This window comes from Botryllus schlosseri, chromosome 2, assembly GCF_051294905.1.
Source record: "Botryllus schlosseri isolate E-star chromosome 2, Bs_hap1, whole genome shotgun sequence".
NCBI lineage: Eukaryota > Metazoa > Chordata > Ascidiacea > Stolidobranchia > Styelidae > Botryllus > Botryllus schlosseri.
In genome coordinates this window covers 20,298,149-20,324,794 of record NC_137237.1, presented here as the reverse complement: position 1 = coordinate 20,324,794, position 26,646 = coordinate 20,298,149, and the positions used below count along the sequence as shown (strand labels likewise).

Here is a 26,646-nt window from a genome sequence, read left to right as displayed (position 1 = left end):
GGTATGGACTGCTGTAGGCTATACTTCATATTTTCTTCAGAATATTTTGAAATACGTAAGCCTACGTACCCATGCCTAATGTCTATACCCTATACAAACTGTGCGTGACCGGACCAGTGTACACTGACCACAACGAAGTCATATTTTCACGTCGGAATACACCATTGTGACGTCATTTGGACAACAAACATCGCGTGCACTCCTTGCCCCACCACCTGATATCGTCACGACTCACGAGCCGCCGCTGGTCTGATGTATTTATTTTAAATTATCTTTGTCGTTAACGCAGCAGAGAATTATTCATTTTAATTTCTTCCGTTATTTCATAACATAGACTTCTTCTTTATGTGCTGCTTGTGCTATGTGAGGCTCACATAGAATTCAACAGGGAAATGATCGCTGACCTCTTTGGCCTACAAAATGAAAGAAACACGTGTTCGATTGAAGAATAAAGCGACGGGATCTAACTGAATACAATACCTCTGAATTTGTCATACGGTACTCGGTTTCGAAGTCGAATACTGCCGCATCGATTACAAAAGGCGTGATATCTCCAGCAGTTACAATTCTGCGAGGTGAGAATAACAATTGAATTATTCTGTATGTTATGGATTTGAAATGTCTATATGTAGTGTAGCGTAGGCCTACATTGTGGAATTTGTACCGGGACGTATAAGTAACAAAACTAATAATGAATTCTGTGGGCTATTGGACTTGGACGTAGGCTACAACTTGTTTACTCGCTGGCGTGGTTGGTAAATCCACCGCCACCGGCGTGGCAGACCCCAGTTCGAGTCACGCTAGTAGTCTCGATACTTTCTCGCCGCCTATTTAGAAAATACTAACCGGTCATATGCACAGTCGGTACTGCTAACTGTGGTGTCGGCAGAATTGGGAATCATCCACGAAAACCGACTTTCAGTGCACAATTTGACCTGTGACCACTCACTGGATGTTATGTAACTGCAATCGGCGTTCAAATCTCCCATGATAATGGCATTCTGCAAGGCAATACGGCGACTTTGATACGGGATTTTACGCTGGCGTTTTACTAAGAATAACAAAACAGATATATTTACCGTTTCACCAGTGGCCGCTACTGCATAGTCATAAGCATCAGCGAGTGCAGATACTTCAGAAACGGCATCATCTGGCTTTGCATGCAGTACAATGGTGTTGAACTGTGACTGGGCGGCATCTGTGTGATGTTTAGGGTTGTATACAAGTTTTATTAGTGTTAGCTAAACATGAATAAAAACCACATACTATTTCGAAGATCAGCGAACTTGACGATATAGGGTTCCCTTTCAAAAATGTCCTCGCGATCATCAGGGAATTCGAATTGAGACAGAACTTGCAGTTTTTCCGGACTATAAAAAATATGTCACCGAAGTCGATTTACATCGAATGGAAATATGAATAAAAACATATACTAGAACTTCATGCGCTATAATCAGCCGGGGGAAGCGAGTGGTGCAGCGTGCTAAGCGACACCGTCACGATACCAATGGTTGTTCTATGTGCCGGAGGTTTATCTGGCCGCCGTAGACGCACCAATAGACATAAGAGTGCGCATGGAAGAGAATGAGAGAGAAAGAGAGAGAGAGAGAGAGAGAGAGATGATGGTGATGGTGATGAATGGATGGATGACTGGAAGTCGTCCGGTAAGCGTATCAAAAGCATGATAATTATGAACATTACAACATTCATTATCGTGGCGATAGGCGATAAGCGCCAAAAATCATTGAATAAACAATAACTCGTGAGCCGAAAATATTCTGGTTCATTTCATATGCAATAGTCAGGGTAGTAAATTTATAAAATACCACCCTTGAATAGTATATTCATATTGAAATGAATCCGAATATTTTCGGCTGACACTCGTCAGGGGTAATCGTCAGCGACGAGTAGAGAGAGAATTGGAAAGAACATTGCATATCAACAATCGTATCCCGAAATATATACAATGTTATTTCCAATTCTCTACTTATTGAATTAAGCGTAGACGGCCTCACAATTTTCCTTCTATGGCCGCATGCGGCTGCAGGTTGGCCACCCCTGGTCCGTATCAGTATCAGTTGTAGTATTTACGGTGACCCATTCTTTGTTTATTTATTATAGTTGTGCTCACCGTAAATACTATTTTATTCGAATCAAAATTTTTCGACGGCAATAACTCCGATTCCACTGGTTGGAATTGAACCAAATTTGGTGAGCATCGTTTCTATAGACAGCCTAACACTTTCATGAGGTGAAGCGAAAATTTTCAATTTTTTTATTATTTATTTTAATATAGTAGGTAGAAACTTTCTTCTCCTGTAGCAAAGCGGTTACTGGCTGGAATTGAACCAAATTCTGTGTGTAGGCTTAATTTAGGTAACCTAACAAATTTATCAAGTAGCCAGTACGATTTTAGAAAAAAAGTCATTTTTGAAGAGCCCTAATATATATATACTTATTGAAAAGTAAAGCAGAGAATATAAAAGGCAGGTGATACAATGAGGTGGCATGTGGTGGAAGGCGAGATCGATGTTAGGTCGTGTTCCGGTAATCCTGAAGGCTGACTAGTTATCATTTAGAAGAAATTGCTTGTATTTTGACTTGAATGCGGACATGCTCGACGACTGTCTCGACTCGAAGAAAGGATGGACAACGAACACTGCTAGATATCAAGGCCACTGCACGCCGTGTTATAGCGCCGATAAAGGCGATCTTACTTGTAGATGTAGCCATACTGCTCTTTACTGGACGTTCGGCCGGATCTTGGAGACATGAACGAGGAATATTTGATGTCAGACGCCGCGTTCACCGCATCCACCAATTGTGGAAAAGCGACTTCGTCAATATCTCGGATCTCTTGAACAACGGTCATGTCATATCTCTTGATGATCTGAAGTACAATAAATACCACATTTACCACATTAAAGTCTATCATATGCGAATAGTTAAACTATAGTTTAAATACCTGCGCCTGCATATATCTGGATGGTAGTATAGCTTACGCGGGTTATGTATGTGTAAGATAACTTTTATAGTTTTCACTCTCTAGTCAATAAGTCGAGTCATTTTCAATTCAACACCGAGTCCACCGATTCCGAGTCATTGTTGAGACTCGGGTCCTAGTTTAAATCTTAGAGTTCACTGTTCATTTTCTAGTTCAAGTCAGGTTTCTGTGAGATTCTTGTATGATATCAAAGGCCTCACATTCATATTACACTCATTTTTATACTTTTAACTTCAAACATATTACTTTTTGAATTCTTGTCTAGGTCTGATCAATTACTGTAAAAGTCCACTGTTTCGTAAAAATGTTCACAGTGTATAAGGTTGGTTTGCGTGTTGCTAACACGAACAGCTGCATTATATCGAGCTGGGCATAACGATCATGCGAACTTGAACACCATCTTAACATGAATGATTCACGAACGTCTAAACCTAAACTAAATAAAGTGTGAAGTCGCTATGTTTGCTGGTATTCTGTACAATGCGTTTTGTGCACAACATTTTGTATATATATGCATTAATTGTTATGACGTCCCTATATGTTCGTGCTCGCTTTCACATCAAGCGCCTGGATCGGAGTTTAGTTCAGACTAACCCCAACATGCCATATGTGCTCGCACCCATAATTTTACCTGAACTAGCTTTTCTACAACATAGTCTTTGGACACTTTGCTCTTCCCGAAGACTTGAATATTGAAAGCGGAGATGAAAAGCGTAGAGTCGTCGGTGCCGTTGGCGTAGGTCAAGGACAGAGCGGCCAAAAGACAAAATAGTCTAAATATCATCTTGATTCGGACTATTGCTGTGTGTAGAGCCCTTTGTTCACGGTACTATTAAGTGTTGATTGCATCACAACAACGCAAACTGGGCTGTCTATAACAACTCATCAGGCGAGCAGAAGACACTGCGCTGGACACTCCGACAGTCCAACGTAAAATATGAAGTGCACGGCACAGCATGAGGCACATTAAGAAGGGCTACTACATCTGTTTAGTGTTTATTTCATACATTGGCTGTGGTATTTTGGTCCTATCATGTTATTTCATGTATTAGCGATGTTCGAGATGTTTCTTAAGCAAATAGGCCTGGTCAATAGATTGAGAGTGACATGTTCCAGAGTAAGTCCAGTAACGTAGCATTTCCACGTATACTGAATACACAAGGTTTATTTACTTGTACCGGGGCCTACGATAGGTCCCGCTTGTACCCATAAAAAGTGGTGTTGTTTTGTAGGCCCTAATGTCCAATTCAACTATACACACCTTAAGATATTTTTATCCAAATACCTTGCATCCAATTTATAAGCGAAATGCTTATAAGCGTTGCGTAATTAGTCCTTCTAATAAAATCTCAGAATACATTTTTAAAGCTTCTTTTGTCAAATACTTTTGGACCTTCCATCTGCCACTCGTAGATTATTACAATAACATTAGTCACTCTTATTATTTCAGGTAGCGTGGTAGCATCAGAGACCATTTCAAAACGATCAAGTAGGCTATATGGCTAACTAAGTAACTGATCATACAAATACCAGTAACTCCGACCAGAAACTTTGGCTTGGAGAAGCCTCATTAATTTTTGAGAATAATTTACGCTACAGACGCGCAATGAGCACAAGACCGACTTGTTGCATTGACCTCACTGTAGCAGTAATGGTATATCAACGCGCAGAAAAAGGGGCGACATTCATTTTCTTGGTCCGGTTAGGTCCATGATCAAGCTGAAGGAGCATTATAACAGCGCAAGCTAAAGGCAACCGGTATTGACCTGCCAGAACAATTCTTCGAATCGACTTTGACGCCGTCCAATGCATCGACATATGCGGGAACTAATTATATAGTGTTCCTTATCGTCGCATGGGAAAATGCGTCTGTGGAATCTTACGTATATCATCAGTTATTTATATGCCATAACTGCGACGAAAGAGATGATGATTGATAACGAAATTTCACACACGCCCATTTCGTTGGCCATGTATCGTTTGAGAATATACGCAACCAGTACCACTCACGCTACCTATGTGTTTTTTCAAATCGCCCATATACTGGGATGATGACGCTGTAACATTAGTGATATTTAAAGGTATTGAACAGGAATGGCGTGAACCTCATGACGTCAATTGTCGTCATATTGCTAATTTCATCTCCACATTTCGGTGACTTGATATATTTATGTACACGATACCTGTAGCGATAACTCGGGCCACATAACACAATGCTGAAGTACATACTGGCTTTTTACCCGTCATCGAATGTAGGCTGCTACAAAATGTATTCGGCGTCTGAGTATTGCTACATTGATATTGAGCAGAATGTAAATTGGCTCTCTATACTTGATACCGATATTATCCTATCAACAAGTTAAACAGGAGTAGCCAACACCCACACGGATTTGGTTTTTATGATTTAAACCAGTGGTTCGTTACCTTTTTTTCCCTCCAGCGCTCCCTTTTAAAACTTACCTGGGTCTGACGGCCCTCTATTTTAGGGACTGTAACAACAATGGGTAAGTGATGAAGTCCAGTTTCGGATCGGGACTTCATTATTATAAATATTTCACGCTTGAATTGCGCCCAAGGACCACTTGATTAATTAGCGATATAATAATTGTATGTGCTATATTCGGGCTTAAATTATAAATTACTATCCTACGGATAGATACGCAACTCCTTCGAAACCCGTCGTTACGCTTGGTCAAGCAGTCTCTGTTATTGCTGAGCAATCTAAAAATAGCATAATTGGTAGCAGTGTTGAGATCAAGTCACTACCTTCAAGTCACAAGTCATTTCGAGTCATTGCATATTTTGACTCGAGTCAAGTAAAGTCAATCGATTTTCGAAGGTGACTCGACTCAAGTCAAGTTGTCTTTCCGGAGTATTAGGCATGGATACGTCATTGCACTTTGCTAGCTGTTTGACATTCAGATTGAATGGTTATGGATTTTGAACCGATGAACGAATGTAGAGGCAAATATACACGTAGGAAAGTCTTGTATCGCTCACATTTACGTAGAATTGCTAAACTACGTAAATGTTTGCATAGCCCCAGTTTATAGCTACCAACCAAAATAGAGAATAGAGAACAGAGAAACGAATTGATAAGATTCAATACATTACCCACCTACATATCAATGCGATACAGTTCGAGCCTGCCCCAGTGATTGACGAGTATATTAACTATATTCGAATTCAATTTAAATAAAACAAGAGGTTTGGTTAAGAGAAGAACAGAGAACAGAAATATATATTTTGCTAGTAAATTACTTTACTAATAGTTTATGACAACGTAAGCTGTAAGCTCTGATAACTTTGTTTTTCGTCAATATACTTGTGAGAGAACAATGGCAGCTCAGTAAAAAGCACTATCATTGAATGAGTGGTCGCACTCACGGGTTACACCAGCGTTTCCGAACAACCAGAATATATGCAAGATACAGTGATTTTTACCGACACCGATTACTTGATGGCTTGAAATTGACTCGTGAATTTTGCTCCGAGTCACGAGTCAATCCACAATTCTGATACGCCGAGTCGAGTCAAGTCAAGTCATTTTTGCAAAGTGTTTCGTGTCAAGTCAAGTTATACGAGAAAGGTGACTCGAGTCATCCCAACACTGATCGGTAGTGCTATATCTGGTGACTCGAGCGATGGAATTTAATATAATTGGTCTTAGTCGAAAGCTGGTGTTGCAAACATTCACAAATGGAAAACTGGATATTTCGAGCAAACTTTTGTAACAAGTAAGTAAAACTTTCGAAATTGTCAAGGTGCATGCTCGCTTAGAGTTGATTTTTATGCTGCCAGCACCATGCATATAGAGTGGCCCGCAGATGAAATGCAAAAAATTTCAATCAAAGATGTTATAATGAAGTTGAAAATTGTGATATATGGAAAAGGTTCACAGTGCAGAACCTACCAAGGTTCTCGTGATGAGCATTGGACGGATTCGGATAGTGTTCCGACCGGATTTTGCAACATTTTATTACAGCCGGAGTCAAAAAAAATAGTCCGCTCGACAACCAAACACGGACAGTAAACACGTTCTGATAGGACTTGTGGCAATCTAAAGCTGTTCTGTCCAAGTTGCAAGCAAATATAAATCAGTTAACTCTAACCTTAACATTTGTAACGACTTCTCTGCTATGATGTACAATTAGGATTCTACGGAAAAGTTATTCGGATTCTGGACGGCATTATTCGGATTCGCGTGGATTTTTGGTTGCGATTGTTCAGATTTGGACGGATAGTACGTCAGAGACCCGAGGTGTCGGATGGATTCGGATTCTCAGAAATAAATATCCGCTCATCACTGCAAGATTCATTTGTGAACGTGAACCTCTGAATTTCTGAGGTTCACATCTCACACAGAACGCGAACGTATACCTCAAGTTCACACCATCCCTAGTATTCAACGTAAATGAGCTCTATTCTCGTTTGATGCGACCAGGACCGTAACTGCCGCGGTCCAAACCCCCCAATTATTGGAGGGGGGGCTAGCTCGAAGGGGGTCCAAAATTATTTCGTGAATTACCATAAATTATAGAGAACTTTTTTTGTAAATTTGTTCTACATTTTCAAAATTTTCAAGGCTTGTAATCTTACTTCTGGAGATACCGCATCATTCAAAGAAGTAAAGGCAACCCGCGATCTAACCGAGAACATTTTGCAACAATAAATAAGATGGCTTGTATTTCAGATAATAATCGATTTTCCTGATTGGAGTCTTAATGGCCGTGGGCCTCTAGGCACTATGGGCATGGCAGTAGCTAATTTCATGGTTCCTAAAACACCCAAGTGAGTACTAATTCGACACTAATATTGTCGTATCTTCTTAACAAACATGAATGTGTTTCAGAACAACATCTTTGCCTGATATCGAGGCCTTACTTCTGCCTGCCGAAAGTGACCCATTACTGCATAGGATTGCTACACAGTACACACCCATATAGTTACTCATCAGATGTGAGTGCTGTTTTGCTGGTACAAATATTGCTTGGTTCGTAGCGATATGATTTTTCCAGGTCTTCGATTACGAAAGTGCATAATACTCTGACAGAGACGGGGTTTTGTTTTCATTTTTTATCTACTCCATATTACTTAACCCAAAAGTTCTGGGACAGTGAAACTCAGATCGCCGAATCCATTTGATAAACCACTGATCGACCCAAATCTCTATTCTAACCCAGGAGATTTGAAAACCATGATAACAGGTAGGTGTGTCGCTATTCTGCAACTTTCTGTACTTCAGTCATGGATTATACATATTTCGATTTCAGGAATAAAGTGGATCATCGGGGCCGTTGCATACTTTCCCCCATGACAATTACGCATGATGTTTAGAAATGGGCATTTCGGCGTCGGTCATTACCGCGTCACGACGCATTAAGTCATATGAAGTTTTGGACCATCCAACATGCAACTCCTAGCAGTGTGTAGAACGATCAGCAGCGACAAAACCTTGGTTGAAAAGGACTGCCCTTACGCTGACCGAAAACTTCGATATATCTAGGCTACGTACGGAGGCGCGTATTGGCGTATAACTAGGGCAGGGCAAAATCGAGTACCTGAGTGATTCGATTCTGAATCACGTAAAATGCTTCGAGTCGAGTCGAGTAATCGAGTATCACTCATTGTGACGTCATAACATAATGTAATATGTCAAAGTTCAAATACATATCTTTTATGCGACCACAAAAAATATAATGCCTGTTATCCATTACATTAAACATACCTTGGTATTTTTTCGACGGCAACGATTTCATTGCAATTGACGACAATGCTGTGGGAAGATCATGACTTCGGAAATGTGCAATTTCCAGTAACGTTCGTAGCTCTGTACTATATGTTTCGTATGCTACGATGCGGCCAATCAAGGTTTCAAGGCATCAATAGCGAAAATTAGTATTGAAAATACAATTCTCTTTGACAAATTACCTTTCAGTGGCGAGGAGCGTATAATTTCAGTACTCGAAAAAATCGTGTTTTAGTACTCGACTCGAATCATTAAAATTAATACTCGATTCAGATTCGAGTACTCGAATCATTGTGCCCAGCCCTACGTATAACATGTTAGCGACAATTCTTTGAATATGCGACCCTTAGTAGACTGCACCAAATTTTGAAATAGGTTCATGTTCAAGCAATCGTTCCAATAAAATTAATTACTAGGACAAGTTTGGTTAGGTTTGCTACAGTGCCTTGGATACGGATCGATTCGAGTATCTCGTGCCCTAATAATTTCAAGAGACGTGTCCATAAATGCAACTTTTTAGTCTAACCTTTGTGAAAAATTAATGCAACTTTTACTGCAACTTTTGTGAAAAATAAATGCAAGTTTCCCCGGATTTAACCGTAACAAAAACTTGCCCTATTAATTACCAATAATGTGCCGCGTCTCGAAAGTTCTATATTGCTTGAGAAACAATCCTCACTTTCTTAGCGTTAAGGCCAAAATATAAAAGACAAAAATGGAGAACAAATGAATCAGGCAAATAAGAGATTAATTGCCGCCTCGAAATTGAACTTTTCGAGCTTTCGCCGAAGCGAAAACAGCGATAATATCTTCGAAATTAAGTTTTTAAACGTAGTCTCTTTATATAGAAAGAATCGGTAGAGATGATAGCCGATCATTATTCATGGCAGAACGTAATTGCGACTTTATCATTTTGAGCATTGACAACACCTCTCACAGCTGGCAATTGAAATACCAATGGTAAGATACAGTTTCAGGCACAAATATGGTGTAAACTGTGAAGTAGCTATGGTATTTAGCTAGCCACTGTTTATCATCAGACGCTGTTGCATTACCATCAAACGTGGTGATTTTTAGTTCCGCGGATGGTCATGCGAACAATCCTTCTGTCACGCGCAACATATTGTCGAAAACAATCACTGATTCCAGTATGGATTGTAGCAAATTAGCTCATGATGATTAGCCATCTCTCCGTGCTGTGTACAGTACTGTGCACTGTGCACGTGCAGCCTATTTTGCCGCTCCTTGCAGCCTGCCGCCCCCGGTGCTGAGGCAGAACCGCGAAGTGACTGCTACGGCATTGACTGCGTGTAGGCCTGAATGTGATTGGAATCGGTTGCTGCCCCGAATAACTGTAGTAATCAAGTATACAAATAAAAGTATCCATTATGAGGAACTAGGTAATATTTACCGAGTAGTCTACACTCAAGAATAATAAGCCTGAGATTTTGAAGCTCACTTGAGTTGTTGGACAGAAATGGAAAGTTTCAAATTTTCGAGATGCCTGCGCGCCTGGCAAATAATGTGTGCTATTGCTAGAGCAGGGCTCTTCAACCGGGTGTATTTTACACCCCGGGGTGTACCGTGATTTTTTAAAGGGTTTACCTTTCGGATGGGGTGTAGTGGGGTGTACCAGATCCGTATTGCAATGGACAGATCACTAGATATCACAATAAATACTCTGGTTTATGCTTCAGAACAGGTTGATCGGATGTACAAAATAGCACAACGTTCATTGTTCATATCAACTGTATGAAACTTGTAAATTACTTGCCTTTTGTGATGTCATAAGCAAACGTTTCTCTTCATCCTTTACTAACCAACGAATTTCACCTTTGCTAGTGGACTTATTGATTCCTTATGGACTAAAACAGGGTGGAGTTAACATGTGTTCAGCTTGCGACATCTGTCAAAAATGATTCTGGAGTAAAACGCCGCGACAGCCCAGACATCTTGAATTGGTACTTCCTGTGGCAAGCTTATAAATAGCGCAGTGATGTACATAATTGAACGGGTGCAGCCAGGGAGTGTCGGGGATAGGGTCGCGTTTAAAGCAAACGGTTGTGTAAAACAGTTTGTTTAAAACATGTTTTAAACAGTATTTTAAACAAAGGCATTTCGAAAAAAACTGTTTTTTGTAAGTTGTAAAATCATGCCATAATTGTGTGAATAATTGACAAAAAACATGTTGTATTAGCCTACGGACAATTACCACCCGACATAGCTGACGCATACCAGGGTTGCCAGACAGCTTTTGAGAAAAAGGGCCAAGCAGTGTCGAAAAAGGGGCCGAAAGGGCCAAACTGGCTAAAACGCCCAAATTGTTCAATAACGTTGTCAAACGATACATAAAAACGTTAAATACGACATTAACGTTGCAATATTCCACATTGACCTTTTGTTATCTACCGGAAACTATTATTATTAAGTCATTATTATTTACTATTAAGCTATTATTATATGTCTATAGTATAGATGAGACTATAGAGCCTTATATATCAACACTAAAGATATTGTAAATATCTCTACATATTTTACGGTATTTTATTAGCAGTGTGTTAGACGCTGTTCGATATTAATTGTCTTTTAAATCAAAATGCTGCCTGTTATTGCCGGTCATTGCGACGGATTTATGCAGCGTTCGTGCATTTGGCGATAATGAGGAATTCCGTTTGATAATCCGATCCAAACGTTCGTGATAGCTGTAAAATCTAGTCGGATCCGATTCCGGTGAATATTCTCCTTTGATGTTGATGATGTTATTTCGAGTTCGAAGCGAGAGGTAAGTGGTCGGCACTGAAGAATTTCCGTTGAAGAAAGCAGTGTTTTCAAAATTGCCGCTGAGGTAATCGCCAGGGATGCGATAGCTTATTGAAATCTGTAAAAGTAAAAGTGTAATCTGTAAAAGTGTAAGATTCGAATACCAGTGACAATTGTGTGTAGAATACGATCCAGCCACTACCGTAACTGTCTCACGCCAAACCCCCCAATGAGCTCGAAGGGGCCCAAAATTAATTCATGAATTAACATAAATTGTAGAGTATTTCTTTGGAAATTTAGGCAACTTTTTCTAATAATTTTTCGCGCTGCGCGCGATTTGATATTGCCAATTATCTTCTTTATTAGCTACCCTTCCCCAAACAAAAATACGCATGATTTATGGAAATGGGCACTTGAGCGTAGGCCATTACCGTGCCAAACAGCACCAACACATATGGGACTCCAACAATTGTGCATGAACGATTATCAGCGAGAAGACCGTGGCCGAAAAGGTCTGTCCTGACCGAAACGTCGATATATATACAATGTATAATATATAATTATACATATATGTTCAATTGTCCATAGGCGCCTATATAAATGGCTGGAGCTGAATATGCCGGTCCTGGCGATCTTAACCCCACAAGACAAATGTCATCCCGCAGGGAAAAATTATTTGCCAGTAAAGAAATACCAATTTAAAACCGTGTGCGTCATTTCGTTTAGTAGGTATGGGCGATTTCAATATCTTTTGACATAGCAGATGATAGGAGGTCACGAAATAGCATCATGTAACGAACTCATTATACCAACGGGTCCGCCCGAAGATGTTTAATTATTATTTTTGGGTCCTACCTTTTCCGGTAAATCTGATTAAGTGAACAGAGAGAGGATAAGAAATTTATAGCAATATATATGCAATTCCCAATCATATTGCCGATTCAATCATGAGTAATAGAAATTTTCCGCGTAGATGAACGTTTTGGGGGGGTGACGAAGTGCTGTTACGGTCCTGGATCTAGCCATAATCATTACTCCGACAAGTGATAGGAACATATGAACATTTACGGATAGGCAGTGATATCCCTGCTGATGGGTATACTTAAATATGTATACGTCAACATTACCAAACAACGTGGATCATTTTCCGTATAGTATATGGTAGGCGAATATAGGTTAGGAAGCCTACCCGTAACCATTGCTGTCATGAAAATTTTATCAGGTTCGCGTTGGTTAACTGGGACAATACAATAACTAACAAAAAACATTCGCTCGCTAAAACATCAAACAGTGGAAATCGTATAGTTGAACCTTCGTGATTCCGAAATGACTTTTGATCAAGGGTAACATCATACGCATACGGTAGCATATATATGTAAAGCAGTATTGGGATCAAGTCACTACCTTCGAGTCACGAGTCATTTCGAGTCATTGCACATTTTGACTCGAGTCAAGTCAAGTCAATCGATTTTCGAAGGTGACTCTGGTCATGTCAAGTAACTCGATTTTTGGAGGTTACTCGAGTCAAGTCGAGTCAAGTCAAGTCAAGTCAAGTCACGAGTCAAGTCACAATTCCAGTCAAGTTGCCTTTTCGAAGTATGAGGCATGCTTGCGTCATTGCATTTTGCTAGCTGTCAGAAATACAGTTTGAGTGGCCACTGATTCTGGATTCATGAACGAATATAGAGTAAAATATGAACGCAAGAGGGTGCTTCATTGCTCACATATACGTAGAAATGCTAAACTACGTAAGTAATAGCATAGCCTCGGATTATAGTTACCAGCCAAAATAGAGAATAGAGAAACGAACTGATAAGAAGCAATCCATTACCCAGTTACAAATTTATATGATACAATTCCAGCTCGCGCTAATGGTTGAGGACTACATAAACTATATTGGAATTCAATTTCAATAAATCAAGAGGTTTGGTTAAGTTAAGAACAGAGAACAGAAATAGACATTTTGCTATTACATTACTTTACTAGACTATAGTTTACGACAGCATAAGCTGTAAGCTTCGATCACTTCGTGTGCGATCAATTTATTTGTGTGAGAAAAATGGAGGCTCAGTAAAACGCGCGATCATTGAATGATTGGTCGCTCTCACGGGTTACACCAGTGTTTCGCGTATACAATCCGAACATATGCAAGACACAATGATTTTTATCGACATCGATTGCTTGATGACTCGAAATTGGCTCGTGAATTTTGCTCCGAGTCACGAGTCAATCCACATTTCTGATACGCCGAGTCAAGTCAAGTCAAGTCATTTTAGCAAAGTGACTCGAGTCAAGTCAAGTCATAAGAAAAAGGTGACTTGAGTCTGACTCGAGTAATCCCACCACTGGTTTATAGATAAGATAATGTCCTCGTGCCATCATTCATAGGCCACTATTCCTAGTTTAAAGTATGTCTGTAGATCAATCTCATATCGTATTTCGTAAAAATTATATTTTAACTAATTACCATGGTCTGCTTCAAGAAGAGACACTATAATTTAAGTAAGAAGGGAATTATACATACCTGACTTAGAAGATCGGGTTCTTGAATCGCTTGAAGATCTTCCAAGTGCGCATGAAAAAAGTCTGCGCTAATGAGAGAAACATTAAGAATGTGAGTGATAATGAATCCTACGACACAATCATCTGGCAGCGCAATGGAGGCGACAGTTCTTATGAACTGTGGCGCAGTGGCGTGTGGCTTCATTGCAATCGCAAGTTTTCTTGAAATACAAAATCCTGCACCGCCGAGGGCGTAGTGAAAGGAGACCCGTCTTTGGAGTCTCTGTCGCATGAACCAGATTGGTTCATCGCTGGTTTCGTTCTTGCCAAGGACCTGACAGAGGAATGGAGCTGCTCGGAAAATTATGTACAGGATTTACAGCAAATCTCAAACGTTTACGGACCCAACCCACTGCTAACCCAACGTGGGTTTTAATGCATAGAACGCGAATCATGTGATTGCTTGCTTTGACTTGTCAGCGAAGAGTTGCAACTGCCGATTTTATATTCCAATGCAGTAAGTTCATGGTTCATACCTCTGGCTCGATCTTGGCAGATTCGTAGACCATCGCCGTAACTGGCTTTCGCGAAGGAGACTTTCCGAGATAGACCGATTGATGCTTCGAAAATTGTTTCAAGACACGCAAGAGCATGCGTACATTGACGTATGCGTCGTCATCGAAATGACAGAACCAGCTCTGTGGGAATACGTAGTCGGGATATTGAGAATTTTTGGCGAACAACCGAAACGATACAGCTTGCTAATGTCCTATTTCATTTAATCATAGTTGGTTGCTTCTAGAGTTGCATTTAAAACAAACGGTGTTGTCAACTCTTTATTGTTTAAAACATTTTTAAACAGTGTTTTAAACAAATGCCTTTTTGAAATTTTTTCAAACGTCTAGTTATGCCGTAATTGTGGAAATACAACCAAAGAATCATGTAGCATGGGCCTACGGACGATTTGCACCCAAAATAGTCGACGTATACGATGTGGGGTGGCTGGAACCCTCGAAATCGTCGTCGGTTCAACAGTTTCTGCATGTAGATATAGATCATTGGTACGTAATGTGTGTTCTGATGATGATGACCGCCGACCGTAAAAATGCTGAATAACGATGAAGTCCTGGTTAAAGATATTTTCGGTCTGTTGATAACAGTGATTGGAATCCCTTTTCGTCGAAGGAGCAATATTTACCTAACATTTTCAATTGTAAATGCCAATCCACTGTGGCGTCACAATTAAATATTCGTGACGTCATGGCTAAAAAACAACAAGAAAAACATGTTTTAAACAAGGGCCTTGTTTTAAACACGTTTGATTTAAATTGTTTTTTGTTTTAAATGCAACCCTGCTTTTTCCCCTGCTAAAGCAATGGATCTGTCCCGGCGACAACAGCGTGACAGCAGAATATTCCCGGGAACTCGTAACAGAAATTGACTGAATAGTTTTTGGACTTTGGGCTGCCGATTGTCCCTATGTCAATAAATATAGAAAAATATAGGAGACAAAATTAATTTTTTTTTTCCGGCTTACCCTTCGCGAGGAAAGAAAACTCTGATACTCCCAGTACATTTTACACGCCAGTGCGTACTTCTCTTCCGTACTCGTCGGACAGAGAGTTTCGATTACGTTTGGTCTATCGTTGTGGTATGATTTCAGTATGTATTCCGATAACCATGTGTCATTCTTGTCTGTGAATAATAGGGATGATATCATAAATTTGCATTCGATTCGACAGGTATGGGCGTATCATTTTTTAGAACACCTATATGGTCGGCACGAGTGACAATCCAATAAAAATATTGGTTTTTGATACTACGCTAACAAGATTGAAGTAGTTTTGATGAAAGCTCATAGTAAAAGGGAGCGACTGGGCGTGCATTATACAGGTGATACACGTAAATAAGACGGCGTATTAGATGAAGATCAAGTGCTAATAATATCTTAAAAGAAGGTACAACGGTGTACGACTAACGGTGGCCAGTAGCGCATTACTTTTACTTTTTCGGAGTAGCTTTTGACTACTTGCACTACACTTACTTTAGTGGTTTTTCACACTTTGTATTTAGCAAAGTAAAAAGTAATTTTGGGATATATTTGCATCCCTATTATGAGTGAAATTCCTGACAATACTGGGTGAAGAAGCTCCTATATCACGGTAACTGAAGATATTCTCGGAAATTGCACTTATTAGTGTCATTCGATATTTTGCGTCGGTTACCTTCATTTTCTACTTTCACTTTAAGTGTGGTTATATACTTATACAAGTGTACTTGAACAGCTTCTTGGAGGTACAGAACTTCACTATACAATTGAATAGTATATTCATATTGAAATGAACCTGAATATTTTCGGCTGACACTCGTCAGGGGTAATCGTCAGCAACTAGTAGAGAATTCAAAAGAACATCGTATATCAATAATCATATCACAAAATATGACGTCACCAACATGAAATGTTGAATACGAGAGCGTTCAATGTACTATTTTTAGATGGTACGCGAACTCTTTTTGTTGACACAGCCTTGGCTGGTGTATTTTTATAAAAGTCGAGTTTTATGCACTGCGCTGTTGGCTCTGATTCGGCCTGCCAGATAATTTCAATCGGCAGGCGAAACAATTCTGACTAAATGGAACAATATTTTCCATAACATTTACAACAAAAAAGTTGACATCTTTATTAGAGGCATTAGGAAATATGGCGAACATGACGAATATCATATAATGAAAATCGATTTTGTGCGGACATGACGTCACATTTCATCAGTTGTGACGCCACCGATCATTGAAATTGTTACATCGCTCTTTGAGAAGTACAATTGAAAATATATGGATCCCTTGACCCTAAGATTTCCCAGTTCCTGGGGTTCACAACGATCGCTAAATATTATAGATAGACTCATAGCCATTCAGAAGAGAAAGAGAAGTATACCGGTGAATATCCAAACACTGGTAGGGACGAACTGCATCCAGGTATCCAATAGTATGGTCAATCTTGTTTTATGAAATTTGTTCGTTGTGCGCACGCTCAAAAATACATCACGAAAGTCTGAATGAGAACAAATAACCAGCAACATCAGTACTAATAATGATTGGAATATATGTAGGCCTAGTAGCCTATTTTAACATACCCTTCGGATCAAAATCCGGATCCACATCACTTTTCCTGTAATATACAAGTATCGTTGGGACCTCTATACACACCGCAGGACAGAGAACTTGAGTTAGAAAGAGAGCGAAATTTGTTTAACTCGACTGTAAAATGAACATTGAACACGCTACAATGCAGTGATCAATTGAGGGGGGTAGCCAGAAGAGAAATTTTGAGAGGGACCATTTTCAACAATGAAATACCACAACACTGCGATTCAATGAAAAGACAGAGCGATGATCTTTCTTGTCGACCATATAACAGTTGGCTGGCTGGATGCGCCACTGCGTTTCGTCGCGGGAAGGCGCAACCAGAAACATGGTCTAGGGCAGTAGTTCTTAACCGTTGGCCAGTCTCAGGGGCTCCACGGACGTCAAGAGATGACACACTGAACTCTCACTTATGATTTGTAATGATACGCCGTTCTTGGCCATCATGGGCTACAGGTAATTAGGTCCGATTAGTAGTCAAATTGTGTCTGCTGCTATGGTACGTCGTGTGCAGTAGCGTACAGAGGGGAGGCTGGGGCTCAAAATCGAAACGTTGACCTTCTGAAATGCAAATCCTATCCCAATCTTTATAAGCTACTTTTCAATTAGGAAATTGGTATCATTCTGTTGCGTTTCGACCGAACAATACGATGACACTTTCCAAGGTAAAGCTTCGCATTTCTGAGCTATGAACACCATAAGTCATACTGATTTAAAATAAATATTAATTATAATGTTTTTTTGTGTGAAAAATATAGTTTAATGATTTTGTACTTTTAACAGGCTGTTCATGTTCGAGTCATTTTGTGTACATTGTTTTTTTAACAGCCGTAACGGACATTTCCCGCCCACACATGAATACATTATGTTTCTCCTTCATTCCGGTCACTACCGATTGAAGAACTAAACAATAACTAACTATCACTATTATTGATGTACAAATGAATAGTATATTCATATTATTGGTGTCCGGAAAAAAGAAAGAATAAACTACAGTCACTATAATTTGACGTAGCAAGCATGTATATTATACATTGTATGATAGCGAATTGGGGCAGACTGTGGCCGCGGGCCACAAAATCATGTGCGACGACAAACTGTTTGCGGGCCGCACAAAATCGCGTCGCGGGCCGTATGTTGCCCGTCCCTGATTTAAATGATGGTGAAGATTCCCTCTTGTGCTCTTTTGTTGCGTTTGCATGTGGTGCATGCACCAGGCCGTTCGCGGCGATAAGAACCAGTAATCCTTTTACCCTAAACAATTATATTTAAAATAATAGATGGCATATCTCACCCTCCTTGGATTGTTTGCCCAAGTGTCACATATTTTGTTTCCGCGCCTCTAATAATAAAAGAGGAAAGCCGTTCCTTCGGTCTCTTGCTTAGCTCCAGGTGGTAGGTTTGCTGGTCGGCTGGTATTCTTTTGAAATCGACATCGATGTATTCCACCAACACCACTACGCAATTGATCACCGTAAAAGCAACGGTCAACTTCGTCAAAAGTATTACGGAATTCAATGAACGCTTCGCGCTATTCCTCAATACGTCATCACATTGGAACATTGAAGAACGATAAGTTATCAGGTTATCACTCTGTATATATAGGGTGTAACAATGAGAGAGACGTTCATTAGTTATACCACAATGGGTGTTTCAAAATAATTTGATGATTTTTGATAATTAGATATATTTGAATATAATTGATCATTCGATTTCACTCATATCTTTACCAAGCTACTGCTACAGCTATACTAATGTTTTTACTGCGATTGGATAGCCTGGAAGATACTACAAGTCAGGGCTCTTCAACCGGGTGTTTCGTACACCCTAGGGCAGGGGTGGGGAAACTACGGCCTGCTGGCCGCATGCGGCCCGGAACACCGTTTTGTGCGGCCCGCGAAAGCTTCAAGTAAACATAATGCGCACTATAAATGTAATTTTCGGAGCGACATGGCAATACTTTTTCTTAAGATATTTCCCCAAGACAGCGATAAGTTAAATTTTCATCGTGATGTTTATTTTATTGCTGACGTAGTAGCCTGACTTCAAGGCCCAAGCATTGTCAAAGGTTTCATCATAGTGTCCTATATGGTGCGGACCAGTGTTGGGATGACTCGAGTCATCTTTTTCGTATGACTTGGCTTGACTTGACTTGACTCGGCACTTCAGAAGTGTGGATTGACTCGTAACTCGGAGCAAAATTTACGAGTCAATTTCAAGTCTTTAGGTAAACGGTGTTAATTAAATCAGGGTGATCTTATGTGTGTTCTGGCTGTTCGCGATACGCCGGTGTCACTTGTGAGAGCAACCAGTCATTTACTGTTTGTACGTTTCACTAATTCGCCATTGTTACATCACAAATAAATTGACCGCAAACGGAAAGATCACAGCTTACGCTGTCGCAGTATCAATAGATTAACCAAATAGATGCGTATCTTATTTGTTTCTTAGACGGCCCAGTGCTTTCCAGTGCGCAGTGCTCACATTTACTATCATTCTTGTATGATATAAATCGAACGAATATATAGTTTATGCGTTTATATTCTCACGGATGTGGTGATGGGTATGGGTAGTGTTCAACTTCTAGAGGCTTCGCTGGGATGCGGCCGTATCTATATGTGTAATCATAGTGTCCTATATGGTGTCGACACAAGCAAATCGCACGGTTCAATGAAATTGTATCACGTCACAGTTTCCATTTGGCTACAGGCAATTTGACGGTGATTTTCGACCGGCTTGTCGAGCATTAAATTTGATGAATCGGATATCAATCAAAAGCTGACTCTGCACTGATTACGAAAATATAAATTTTATTCCGCTCGCGGCCCTGGAACCCCCACAATCAGCCCCCAATTATTCATTGTTGAGTAGATTGGCAGTGTGACGCAACAATGATGTCTGGCGAAACGAAAGACTAGCTCAAGAGCAAGGATGCGGCCGAGCGGCGAGAGTGGGATCAGCTGACGTCGCGGCAATAGCAATGTGCATTGTGCAACCGCGCCACAGAGAAACGCTGCGCTGTTGATACTTTTTATATGCGTTTCGGTACAAGTGAGCACACACCAGCCTTTCCTTGACTTGTAAGGGTAGAACTGGGTCCACAGAATGTATTTGGATCCTACCAATTTTCGCGCAATATCCTTCAGCTGATAAAGATATGTAGGCTACGTCTAAGTAGTCTACATCTGATATGTCAGATTATTATGATATCGATTGCCATAGCCCGCTTGTTGCGTAGGGCTCCAGAGACACGTCGCGCTGTTGATGGCGGGTGTCGATACTTTCTATAGTCGCTTTTATGGTAAGTGTGAACAAGGAGCATTGAGCATATGAGCATACATTACAATAAGCTTTTATTTGATCCGTATGGGTAGGACTTTGTCCGCGAATGCAGCAGGTAAAATGTTGATTGTTGAATAAAGTTTAACAGCAGGAGTGTCGAATTAAACTGGTATCGCTGTCCGGATTCAATCCGTTACTAGAAAGCTTGCGGGCCATACCTGCCAAATGATTGCAAAATGTTACCACCAAATTCATACCTTTGTTTTTCACTGGAATATATCTGATATCACTATAAACGTGACGTTGACGTTGACGTTGGAATTTGGTTTAGCATTTTTCAATCACCAAATAGTTTTTTTGAATGCCGGGGACCTTTTGCGTCAAAAGTAATACAGTGGTATCACAGATATTTGAATTATATTCATTCTGTAGCCTGTATATATATTCCTAATGTAACTTACGTAAAACGGATTTGCAGTATTTTTTTCGCATCTGTGAATAACTGAATGTCCATTGTCCATTCGGCCCAACAGAGTTTGCACTTTTTCGCCTTCTCGGAATTTGGCAAGGTCACCGACGTGGTGCTTATGGGGACCAGAGTGAAAACTCAACACTGTAGTTGTATTACTACAATATGATGTATTTACATTATCTAAATTTGCTGTCTTGAGTGAATCTTATTACTTGAAAGTATATTTTTCTTACTAGAAATATCTCTAACAGCCGAAGGATTGCGCGAAAATTGGTAGGGACCAAATACATTCTGTGGACCCAGTTCTACCATTACAAGTCAAGGAAAGGCTGGTGTGTGCTCGCTTTTAGCGAAGCGCATAGAAAAAGTATCCACAGCACAACGCATCTCTGGAGCCCTACGCAACAAGCGGGCTAAGGCAATCGATATCATAATAATCTGACATATCCAATGTAGACCACTTAGACGTAGCCTACATATCTCTATCAGCTTAAGGACATTGCGCGAAAATTGGTAGGGACCAAATACATTCTGTGGACCCAGTTCTACCCTTAAAAGTCAAGGAAAGGCTGATAAGGCGTGCTCGCTTGTACCGAAGCAAATAGAAAAAGTATCTACAGCGCAGCGTTTCTCTGCGACGCGATTGCACATAGCTATTGCCGCGACGTCAGCTGATCCCACTCTCGCTGCTCGGCCGCATCCTTGCTCTTGAGCTAGTCTCTCGTTTCGCCAGACATCCTTGTTGCGTCACACTGCCAATCTACTCGACAATGAATAATTTGGGGCAGATTGTGGGGGTTCCAGGGCCATGAGTGGAATAAAATTTATATTTTCGTAATCAGTGCAGAGTCAGCTTTCGATTGATACCCGATTCATCAAATTTAATGCTCGGCAAGTCGGTCAAAAATCACCGTCAAATTGCCTGTAGCCAAATGGAAACTGTGACGTGATACAATTTCATTGAACCGTGCGATTTGCTTGTGTCGACACCATATAGGACACTATGGTGTAATCGAATTGTGGCTGGGTACAGTAAAAAGGTTGAACACGCCTGGGCTAGGCTTCTATAACATTTTTGCAGCATTCGCAAGGTAATACTTGCGTTTGGTACGCAATCTTTGGCTGTGGTGCAAAAGACCAACAGATGATAAGCATCTAATTTTTGTTATGTAAAAACACTAACCTGCATTTGCACATACGTTCGCAAAGGCTTTAAATTAATCTGGAATATACGCATTTCCAAGTGGGATGTTGAACACACTGGAAAAACCAAAAGCGACCTGTCTGGCAGCTATACATATAGTATATCCTTCTCTAGACGCACTGACAATGTCACTCTAAACACAATGTTTCAGTAGCAATGCAGGTACCTTACTATTGACGATGTCAATAGAACTTGACATTCGTAACACTTTCAGATCTGCATAGTTAGGCCTTATAGTGTGACTGTAATAAGGTATCCCCGAGGCTACATTCACAATTCAGGAATTAGGTTGATCGCTCGGTAGGTATCGCATGTTTGATCAAAATAGGCTTTAGTTCAATCGATGAGTGATCGTAACAATCTTGGTACAGAAACAAACTAAATTGAATCTATTGCAAGTTTGAATATAAGCATTGTGACTTCATTCCGTTTCCGAGATGAGAATGCAAAACTGCAGAGGTGGTCAGTAACGAAGTACTTCTACTTTTTCGAAGTACTCAAGTAGTTTTCCTCTACTTCTGGTACTTACTCAAGTAGATCTGATTTTCGCTACTTCTACTTCTACGTCGTAATATTTTGTGATCTACTTACTTACTTTTCGCTATTTTCGGTTTGTCAAGTAGAAGTAGTTCAATCTTCCAATCAGGAAGATAGCCTGAGAAATTTCGGGGCTGTTTTCTCGGTGTATCAACATTTAATTTTTATAAAAGTTGAGTAAAGCGAAGAATTTTCGTCGAGCTTCGCGCGCAGTGGATATAGAGTGGCCAGTATGATTTCACGAAAGTATCGGTGAATATAATTTAGGTCGCGGATTGGCGTGATTGCGTTTACACCACAAAGTCACCCTTCGCCCATATGAAATAATTCATCACGGTATATATGGCTCATCATAACTTTTGAAACTGATGTTTTGCAATCTAGCATTTACTTGTCATATCGTAATCTAGAATGTCCATGGCGTGTCCTAATCTGGAAAAGTGGACTCTTACTTTTTGTTGTAGTTTTAGAGCTGTTTTAGCATACCACCTTTGAAACTTTCTGGACTAAAGGCATGAAATACATGTTCCACTTTTAGAAGTAGTATTTATATTTTACTTTAAATTCGCAGTATCATATACTTTGAGTTATAATTAATATCAGTTCTGTTTTCCGGATAACATACATGTTGAATTATAAAAGCAAGTGTAATGCTTTTAATTTCCGGAAAAAAAGCTACACAATATGGCATTTTTACGGTCCACCATATTTTGTATTAACGTTTACTAATCGCGCAAATTGTTTACAGCGTATCCTTTAAAACTTCTCCGCATTGCTCTTCGACTAAACTACGGGCCTTATAATATGGCGGAGGGCGCCGTAGCGTTTTATTTTCTGAAACGTGCTGTTCGAGAAAACAGAGGATTAGCATCGCATTTTCATATCAATACTATCATGATGTGGATGAATGCTTATGCTATCGAAAATTGGATACCTGTTGGTATGCATCAATAATTCAATATGAATCAAGCTCGTCACCTTTCGCATAGCTCAATTTGCACCTTTTTACAATCCATGTGAACGAATTAGGATCGTTTTCACAACTACTTACTTACTTGAGTACTTTTAAAGTCAGTCAATTCTACTTCTACTTCAAGTAGTTTTAGGTTGCTTTTGGAAGAAGTACTTCTACTGTTACTTGAGTAGATTTTTCATCGCTACTTCTACTTCTACTTAAGTAGATTTCCTGACTACTTTGACCACCTCTGTGCAAAAGTGACATCAATCGACTGTAACAATTTTGTAGGGTTACAGTATGTCCTTCTTTAGGGGGATTTGTACTTCAATTTCAAGAAATCTTAAGTGTCCTCCCATCCGAAGACCAGCAAATGTCCTCTTTTTTCGCAAATCTTCCTCCTTTATAGCTTTGAGAGTCAGGCGATCGACACAACTAAAAAACGCCATAGTAGAGGTGAAATCTGGATTTCACCGGCAAGGCTGATTAACAAAAAAGTCAACTCTAACCGATTATAGTGGGAGGATGGTCTTTCGCGAGTCGAGTTGGAAAAAATGAACTTTTTTTTAGACAATCCATCTATATTAGCAGTAAAATTTCTAGAATTATTGAATGTTATCTTTATATTTTGTGAATTGTAAAAAGTGTCCCCTTTTTTGGATCTCAGAATATGGTGACCCTAATAGCTTAAGCCCGTAGCACATGCAGCTTACACTTAACCTCGAAAGATATATACTAGTGAATTTCACTATAAAATATATATTCCTACACTGTAGTATGTGGCTATTAATCTAACACTTATTAGTACATTCGTAAATTTTTATAGCAATACTGCAGCATGTACCAGCATGTCCCCAGAGTTACCAGAACACGTGCATCACGCTGGGTGAAAAGCTCACCCTTAACTCATCCGTCTAAGCTTGATGCCGACCGATCAAAGGCCATTAATTCTGCCATCGGGAAACATCTGTTAGATATTCCGATTTGGGCGAATAATTATCGACACGACAGATTTCGCGTGGTTGGGATGGGTCGTTCACACTTCGATTTGTGTGAATTGGAGTCGACTTTTATCAAAATACACCAACCAAAACTTTATCAACAAAAGGAGTTCATGTATCACTTAAAAATAGTACATTGAACGCTCTCTCATTCGAAATTTCATGCTTGTGACGTCATCTTTTGTGATACGATTATTGATATACAATGTCCTTTACAATTCTCTACTAGTTGCTGACGATAGCCCCTGACGAGTTTCAGCCGAAAATATTCGGGTTCATTTCAAAATGAATATACTATTCAATTGTATATTGAAGTTCAGTACTTCCAAGAAGCTCTTCAGTTTTTGTACTGTAATCCAGATTTAAAATTTGCCATGACTTTTAATCTTGATTACACACTTTGACAAGATAAGATCCGTGTATATTACACTGGTCTACACGATTTTTGCGCCAGGACTTCTTTGGGTCAATTATACCTAATTTTGGGGCGGGCGCTGAATACGAATATGACTTATTTTTGTTCCATCACGTCACGTTTCCGAGATATAATATATGTTGAATATTTCTACTTTTTTGAGGTATTCAAGTAGATTTTGGCTACTTGCAATACTTACTGAATTAGTAATGTTTTACAAGTACTTCAACATCTACATGAATAGTATTCTGGATGAACTAATTACTTTTGCAGTTAGGTTTTTGGAAAGTTGAAAGTAGCTCAGGGATAATATTGCACCACTATCATGAGTTAAATTGTCATACGAAACGCGTAAAATAGCCTCTGAATCACCGTAACTAAATATATTTTTTGAAGATTCTACCCATGGGTGGTGCCATTATGGTCATTTTGCGTTATATGAGGCGATACGTCTTGCAATTTCGTATATAGCCCCCTCCGACTAACTGTTGAAAGTATGCGACCACCCTCTCCCGACCAAATATACTGACTTTTAGCAATTTTCAGACCTTTCATTTCGTCTTCCACTTGAACTAGTTTTGACATGTCTTAGAAATAACTACTTCTACTTGTGAGTAACAATGTAAGGCGTTACTTGTACTACTTGAGTAGCAACGCTGATCACTTCGACTGACTCTAGTTCATAGTAAAATGTTACGGCAAATCAGAAACCACCAAAAATGTAAAGCTTTTTGTATTTAGAACTGGCGTTTAATCATACAGAACACTACGCCACTACAAAACGCCTCGAAATTAACCCAATGCTAATGTCTGGCTTTGTTCCAGCATAGAACACGTGGTATTTGGATAGGCTACAGAATGTCCTATGTCGAAAGGGATCGACTGTCCTAGAACCGATGCATATTTATTTCTATTGTGAAGTAACACGCACTTCAGGTTTCGTGTTGAGTTGTTAGTAAGCATACAGACTCCATCTCCATCCATCTGGTTGTCTATAATAGACAATGCAAAAGAAGCCAAAAGAAGAACTGTTCAGAAACAGCTTTCCCCGATTTCTATAAAATGTGACAATATATAGAAACTGGAGAAGAAGAATTAGCATGATAAGTACAGGTGGAGATTAATGATGATAATTTTTTCAAGTTATCATGATCAGCACTTTTTGAACATGAACATGAACAGCGTTTGATGTTTTACAGTGGTTAGTTAAATCACACCTATTGATTCGACACCACATCTATGCTCGTATCTGAAACTTTGTCTGACCATTGGTGTTTCAATTGCGAGCTGTGAGAGGACCTTCTCAAAGCTCAAACTGATAAAGTCTTATTAACGTTCAACCATGAATGATGATCGGCTATCAGCTATATACATTCTTTCTATAGAAATAGACTTGATTTTGAGGATATTGTCGCTGATTTCGCTTCGGCGAAAGCCCGAAAAGTTCTGTTTTGAGGGGGCAATTGATTTTGTATTTGCTTAATACGTTCGTTCACCATTTCTTGTCTTTATTGTTTTTGGCCTTATAAACGCCGAGACGGTGAGGCTTCTTTTCCAAGAAATACAGAACTCCTGAGACGCGACATATTATTCGTAATTATTTTTATTGACAAGATGGATT

At 39.7% G+C, this 26,646-nt stretch overlaps 2 protein-coding genes across 2 annotated transcripts; both read right to left on the bottom strand.

Moving 5' to 3' along the window:
* Positions 1-245: 245 nt before the first annotated feature.
* Positions 246-3,962, bottom strand: LOC145456570 (deoxyribonuclease-1-like). Its single transcript, XM_080334710.1, has 7 exons — positions 3,636-3,962; positions 2,718-2,890; positions 1,267-1,370; positions 1,080-1,198; positions 847-1,001; positions 481-568; positions 246-413 (listed from the first exon to the last, which is right to left on the bottom strand). Exons 1-7 carry the CDS (start codon positions 3,786-3,788, stop codon positions 360-362), a joined length of 846 nt encoding a protein of 281 aa, XP_080190836.1. The 5' UTR covers positions 3,789-3,962; the 3' UTR covers positions 246-359.
* A 5,155-nt stretch (positions 3,963-9,117) lies between these two features.
* Positions 9,118-19,860, bottom strand: LOC145456464 (beta-1,3-N-acetylglucosaminyltransferase manic fringe-like). The gene is made up of 7 exons (XM_080334583.1): positions 18,454-19,860; positions 17,150-17,184; positions 16,951-17,067; positions 15,553-15,710; positions 14,552-14,713; positions 14,038-14,349; positions 9,118-11,631 (listed from the first exon to the last, which is right to left on the bottom strand). The coding sequence occupies exons 1-7, from the start codon at positions 18,720-18,722 to the stop codon at positions 11,329-11,331; spliced, it is 1,356 nt and encodes a 451-aa protein (XP_080190709.1). The 5' UTR covers positions 18,723-19,860; the 3' UTR covers positions 9,118-11,328.
* Positions 19,861-26,646: the final 6,786 nt, after the last annotated feature.